General features: G+C 49.7%; 1 protein-coding gene across 1 annotated transcript in view; it reads right to left on the bottom strand.

The window, feature by feature from the left end:
• Positions 1-6,461, bottom strand: part of EFCAB12 (EF-hand calcium binding domain 12) — a 37,550-nt gene that overhangs the window by 6,701 nt on the left and 24,388 nt on the right. Inside the window, exons 5-6 of the mRNA XM_011950693.1 lie at positions 3,410-3,606; positions 846-1,059 (exon numbers count right to left, since the gene is read on the bottom strand). Of these exons, the coding sequence (XP_011806083.1) occupies positions 846-1,059; positions 3,410-3,606 (411 nt within the window). The remainder of the gene's footprint in view (positions 1-845; positions 1,060-3,409; positions 3,607-6,461) is intronic.

The following is a 6,461-nucleotide window of genomic DNA, read 5'->3' as shown; positions in this document are numbered from 1 at the left end:
TGGTGGTGCACACCTGTAGTCCCAGCTACTCGGGAGGCCAAGGCAGGAGAATTGCTTGAACCCGGGAGGTGGAGGTTGCAGTGAGCTGAGATCGCATCACTACACTCCAGCCTGGGCAACAGAGTGAGACTCCGTTTCAAAACAAAACAAAACAAATTTATACATTCACCAATTCACGAGTTTGGAATGCAGGCATTGCTAAATTGTCATGTTGGGGCTGGGCCCTTCTCTACTCCCACATATTAGAAGTGCTCAACCCTCAGAGACACAGTGGGCTCAGACCAGCTTGGATGTATGAAAACGCATTCTCCACCCAAGCAGAGGGTAGAAGCAGTGTGGAAATCTCAGGGCTTCAGCAGGTCCTGTCTCCAGGTGCATTCGTACCCCACTGCTTGTTGCAGAAGAACCAAGCAACAGCCTGGCCTAGAGAAAGGCTTTGTTTTGATAGCAGTTATCATTTCTATCAAATCTCCCTCTTCATTATTACAACTCTTCCTTTATGTTCAACCTCAGGGCTTTCTCACTCAGAACTCCTGTCCTTGGGGCTTTCTACTCTAGGATAAGCTTTTGGTTCACCAAGCTCAGGGTTCCAGAATCCAGACCTCCAAATCTCAGTTGTGGAACCCAGACCTCCAGGCCTTGTGTTCTGGAAATCTCATCTAGCAGCAAAACAGACTGGGCTCCTCCTCTTCTCCTCCACGCCCCCACTCTGCCTTATTCCCAGTGTCACCACCAGAGACTACAGTGGTTTGAATGGCTGCATGGGTGCCTTGGGTGGCATCACCCTCGCCCCAGCTCTGGGGTTCCCTTGGCATCTTCCTAGGGCCAGCCACTGAGGCCCTTACCTTTCATGAGGATGTCCTCTGTCAGCAGCAGGCCATAGGACTCACAGAGCTTCCAGCATTGCAGGTAGACGAGAAAGTTGTGCCTGCGGGTCGAGTCAATGAGCTCCCTCATATCCCCGTGGATGGTGGACGGCAGGCAGTGCTCATCAAAGTGCCGATTCCCACAGCGCACCAGGCGGCACTGCTCTGTGTACTGGATGGAGGGGATCATGAGCTGCGAAGGAAGCAGAAAGGGGCTTGTCCTTCTCTTGCCTGTGTCCCTCCTCCTGGCCAGAAGAAGGTACATGCAGTGCCTCATTGACCTCTCTCCTGCGAGGTCCCCACGAGGGGTGATGGCAACCAATGTCCAGTGGGGCTGCAGTTCCAGTTCTGAAGTCAGTGAAGACTTTAGGTTCGGAAGCTCAGGTTCTGAAGTCACAGCCCTGTTGATGGGTGTGCAGGTGTGCACACATGATTGTGTGACACATACAGTAAAACACAGTACACATGCCCTAGAGGTGTCCTATTGAAAAATGACATTCACAAGGCCACAAGGTGGCTCACATCTGTAATCCCAGCACTTTGGGAGGCCGAGGCAGGAGGATAACTTGAGCCCAGGAGTCCAAGATCAGTCTGGGCAACGTGGCAAAACCCTGTTTCTACAAGCAAAAATTAGCTGGGCATGGTGGCACACGCCTGTAGTCCCAGCTTCTCAGGAGGCTGAGGTGGAAGGATGGCTTGAGCCTAGGAAGTTGAGGCTTCTGTGAGCCAAGATCAAGTCACTGCACTCCAGCCTGGGCAGTACAGTGAGACTGTCTCAGAAAAAGAAAAGAAGAGAAGAGAAGAGGAGAAAAGAGAAGAAAAGAAAAGTGACATTTGAGTGTTTGGCTGCATGGGAATTTAAATTAGGAGCAACCATCTATAACCTTGAGGTGAAAGCCACGAGCTAAGATAGGAGGAGGCTGGCGGAGCAGGTAGCTGCTTTTGTTGGCTGTCACTATCTTGTTTTTTAACAAGGAAAAAAAAAACCTATCTTTTAAAGCTTCTAACACCAGAATCAGCAAAGACCAGCCCATGGGCCAAATCTGGCCCACCAGCTGTTTTTATAAATAAAGTTTTGTTGGAGCACAGCCACATTCATTTGTTAAGGTGCTGTCTGTGGCTGCTTTCCTGCTGCAATAGCAGAGCTGAGTAGTTGCGACAGACAACATACGGCTCACCAGGCCTAAAATGTTTACTATCTGGCTCTTTACAGGGGAACTTTGCCGGTCCCTGCTCAAACATTTTGGGTTTTCTTGTGAAGCAACTGAATCAAATCTTAGTAGATATAGCACTTAGCAATATCTGCCATTTTATTATATGTACAAATACAAATATTGTAGGTATAACTACAAATGTGTATTTTTAATTTTTTATATACATATATTTGTATTAATTATTATTATTTTTTTTAAGAGACATGGCCTCACTCTGTAGCCTGGGCTGGGGTGCATTGTACAATGATAGCTCACTGCAGCCTGACCTCCCAGGTTCAAGCCATCCTCTGGCCTCAGCCTCTTCAGTAGGTGGAGCCACAGGCACACGCCACCATGCTGGCTAATTTTTTAAAAACTTTTTGCAGAGACGGGGCCTTGCTATATTGCCCAGGTTGGTCTCAAACTCCTGGCCTCCAGTGATCCTCCTACTTTGGCCTCCCAAAGTGCTAGGATTACAGGCATGAGCCACTGCACCTGGCCTGTATATACTTTTTTTTTTTTTTTTGAGACACGATCTTGCTCTTTCCCTTAGGCTGGAGTGCAGTGGTGCGATCTTAGCTTACTGCAGTCTCAACCTTCTGGGCTCAGGCAATCCTCTCACCTCAGCCTCTTGAGTAGCTGGGACCACAGGCACATGCCATCACACTAGGCTAACTTTTTAATTTTTTTGTAGAGACAGGATCTCCCTATGTTGCCTAGGATGGCCTCGAACTCCTGCGCTCAAGCAGTCCTCTCAGTACCTTGGCCTCTCAAGGTGCGGGGCTGACAGGTGCAAGACACCACTCCAAGCCTATATTATATGTGAATATTTATATGTAGTATTGTATTGATGTTGTCTGCCTCCCTTACTAGACTGTCAGCTTCCTAGGGACAGGGACTGTTAGGCTTACTACAACGCCCAGAAGAGTGCCTGGCACATGGTAGGCTCTCAACAAATGTTTACTGGACAAGCTAATTCATGCAATCAATCCTTCCTTCCTTCATTTGCCATGTATTTCTGGAGAGTCTACCCAGTGCCAGGCCCTGTGCCAGCTGCCTGGATTCCAGCTGTGATGAAAATGCAGGCCTGGTCTCAGGATGAAAAGTCATAATTAAAGAATAGGGAGGGGGGACGTGATACTTTCAGAAACAGGATCTTACTACATTTTCACAAAAACTCAGGAGGCAGGTATTCTTATTTTACAGGTGAGGGATGTGAAGAAGGGGTGGTTGTAGAGGTGAAGACCCCCCTCCCCAGGGTTCTGCAGCCAGCGGGTAATGCTACTGCAGTGATTTGAACCCCAGCTGCTCATTCCCAAGCCGCATGCCCTCTTTGGGCTGGTGAGGTACCTTGTGCTGTCGCTGCCGCTCGCGGTACCGCTTGCCCACTTCCTCCATCTCCTCCAGGGTCATGGGCCGCGCCTCCATCTGTGTGTCGACTGCAGGCACCGTCAGCAGGTCCACTTTGGGAAGCTGTGGGGCTGAATCCACCTCCTGCTTCTTGAGCAGACCCTTCAGGGAATCTCTGTGCTTAACCAAGATATAACCTAGAGTTGGAGGGAAGAGATGAAGGAAGGAGGGACTAAGAGGGTGCCGAGCCACGGAACCTGCCAAGCAGTTATCCAGTGTCACCCAGCAGGCACCAGGCCAACCCTCCGCTCCCTTCCCACACGTCTGGGCAGTGCCCACCTGAGCTGTACCTTAGATGTGGCCCTCCTCTCCATCTCCACTAATGGCGTCCCTTACCGCACCAACCCCAGCCCTCTGGCTGCCATTCTTGTCCTGTCACCCTGTCTCACCAAGCAGCAAATAGGATCTTTAAAAAATATAGAGTATGGCCAGGTGCGGTGGCTCACGCCTGTAATCCCAGCACTTTGGGAGGCTGAGGAGGGTGGATCATGAGGTCAGGAGATCGAGAACATCCTGGGTAACATTGTGAAACCCCATCTCTACTAAAAATACAAAAAATTAGCCAGGCGTGGTGGCACGTGCCTGTAGTCCCAGCTACTCAGGAGGCTGAGGCAGGAGAATCGCTTGAACCCAGGACCCAGAGGTTGCAGTGAGCTGAGATCATGCCACTGCACTCCAGCCTGGGCAATAGAGCGAGACTCCATCTCAAAAATAAACAAACAAACAAACAAAAATATAGAGCAGGGCACTCTGGGAGGCCGAGGCAAGTGGATCAGCTGAGGTCAGTAGTTTGAGACCAGCCTGACCAATATGGTGAAACCCCGTCTCTACTAAAAATACAAAAATTAGCTGGGTGCAGTGGCATGCGCCTGTAGTCCTAACCACTCAGGAGGCTGAGACAGGAGAATTGCTTGAACACGGGAGGTGGAAGTTGCAGTGAGAAGAGATCACACCACTGCACTCTAGCCTGGACAACACAGCAAGACTCCATCCCAAAATATATAAATATACACATATATAGAGCAGGGTGCAGTGGCACGCCTGTGGTTTCAGATACTCAGGAGGCTGAGGTGGGAGGATTGCTTATGCCCAGGAATTCGAAGCTGCAGTAAGCTATGATCACACCTGTGAATAGCCACTTCACTCCAGCCTGGGCAACATAAGGAGATCCCGCTGCGTGGGTCTCCTTATGTTGGATATGTGTGGATGGATGGATAGATAGATAGATAGATAGATAGATAGATAGATAGATAGATAGACCAGATCGCCTCATTCCTTGGCTTCCCACAGCACTTAGACCAAAACCCAGAGTCCTTTCCCTGGGCTACAAGGCCCTGCTGCACCATCTGGCCTCAGCTGCCTTCCCACCTGGTCCACGGCTTACAATTCACCCTTCACCCAGTCCACCCAGCCACCCTGATCACCTTCTGTCTCTTGCGAGCTTTCCTACCCCAGGGCCTTTGCCTTCACAGTTCTATCTGCCTAGATTGTGCTTCCCCCAAGACTAGTTCCTGTCAATCGCTCAGATGTCGGCTCCAATGTCTGCTTCTCAGAGAGGCCTTCCCTGACCACCAGCCCTTTAGGTGCAAGCTCATCGAAAGCTGGCGCTTTGGCTGGCCCACTGCTGTGTTCCCAGTTTCTAGAAGGGGCACATAGTAGTTGCTCAACAAAGATTCTAATGAATGAAAGAATCCCATTGTCCCTGCCCTGGTTCAGACCTTCATTGTCTTAAGCTGAAGTAATATCCTGACCTTACCACCTTCCATCGAGGCTGTGAACAAGTGGCTCAGCCTTTCTGAGCTCCAGCTTCCTCCTTGTAAAGCAGGAATAGCAATCGTGACCTCTGCGGACATGAAGGATAAACTGAGATCATTCTGCAAGAATGAAGAAGAGCTACTGCAAGAAGAACTACTGGAAGAAGGCACCCCTGCCAAGACACTCAAACTCTTGCCTCTTTAGACAAAGTGAGAGACACCCTGACAGAGCAGGAGCACCGTCACCAGGGACAAACACTGCCACTTTAAGTTCCAGCTCCCTTTCTAGCCTCATGCATTTCAAGGAAATCACTTCTCTTCTAACTATGAGCAGCCAGAAAGAGCAGACAGCAAAACACAGATAAGACAGCTTGGGCACAGAGGGAGGTGGGGGAAAGTCTCTTGGGTGACTGCCAAACTTCACCCTCATACAATGGGCCCCAGTAAAACAGTGGGCCTTAGTAAGCACATTCCTTTCCCTTCAGGTGCACTAAGATAGGGAAGCTAAAAGCAGACTTGGGGGATATGCCTGCAGCTGCAGAAAGATGGAAACACACACACAACTCTCCCTCCCAGATAAGCCCAACAAAGAGACACAGAAGCAGTCCACACCTCTGATAAACTCTCCCACCCTGAATCCTTAAAAATTCTTAGTCCGTAAGAGAGTGTGGCTCTGACCTAACTTGGCCAGCAGCCCCTCTCAGGTGTGTTTTCTCTAAAATAAACCTGTACTTGACTATTGAGCCACCTTTCGTGTTTCTTTCCTCTTTCTTTAATTCTTACACACCCCAGTCTACCCATCTTACCCACTGTTGCTCACCGGGGCAAAAGAACTCAGTGATGATGCCAAAATAGCACCATGAGAGCAAATGTCTGCTGTTTGGCTTTGTGTTTACTTACTGGGAAATAACAGGCCCCAAAATATCTCTGCTTCAAATATGCATCACAGCACACTGTGGTCATTCAAATGACTTGCAGCCAGCTACACAGATAGCGATGAGCTTGGTAATTTATAATAAAAAGGCGCAAAGAGTATCAGAGAGAAAGCAGCCCAACTCGAGGCAACCTTAAAAATGTGCTGGACATGGCCGGGCGCGGTGGCGCAAGCCTGTAATCCCAGCACTTTGGGAGGCCGAGACGTGCGGATCACGAGGTCAGGAGATCGAGACCATCCTGGCTAACACGGTGAAACTCCGTCTCTACTAAAAATACAAAAACTAGCCGGGCGAGGTGGCGGG

The sequence above is a fragment of the Colobus angolensis genome, unplaced genomic scaffold, assembly GCF_000951035.1.
Source record: "Colobus angolensis palliatus isolate OR3802 unplaced genomic scaffold, Cang.pa_1.0 Scaffold31, whole genome shotgun sequence".
NCBI lineage: Eukaryota > Metazoa > Chordata > Mammalia > Primates > Cercopithecidae > Colobus > Colobus angolensis.
This window is presented reverse-complemented; position numbering and strand designations above follow the sequence as displayed.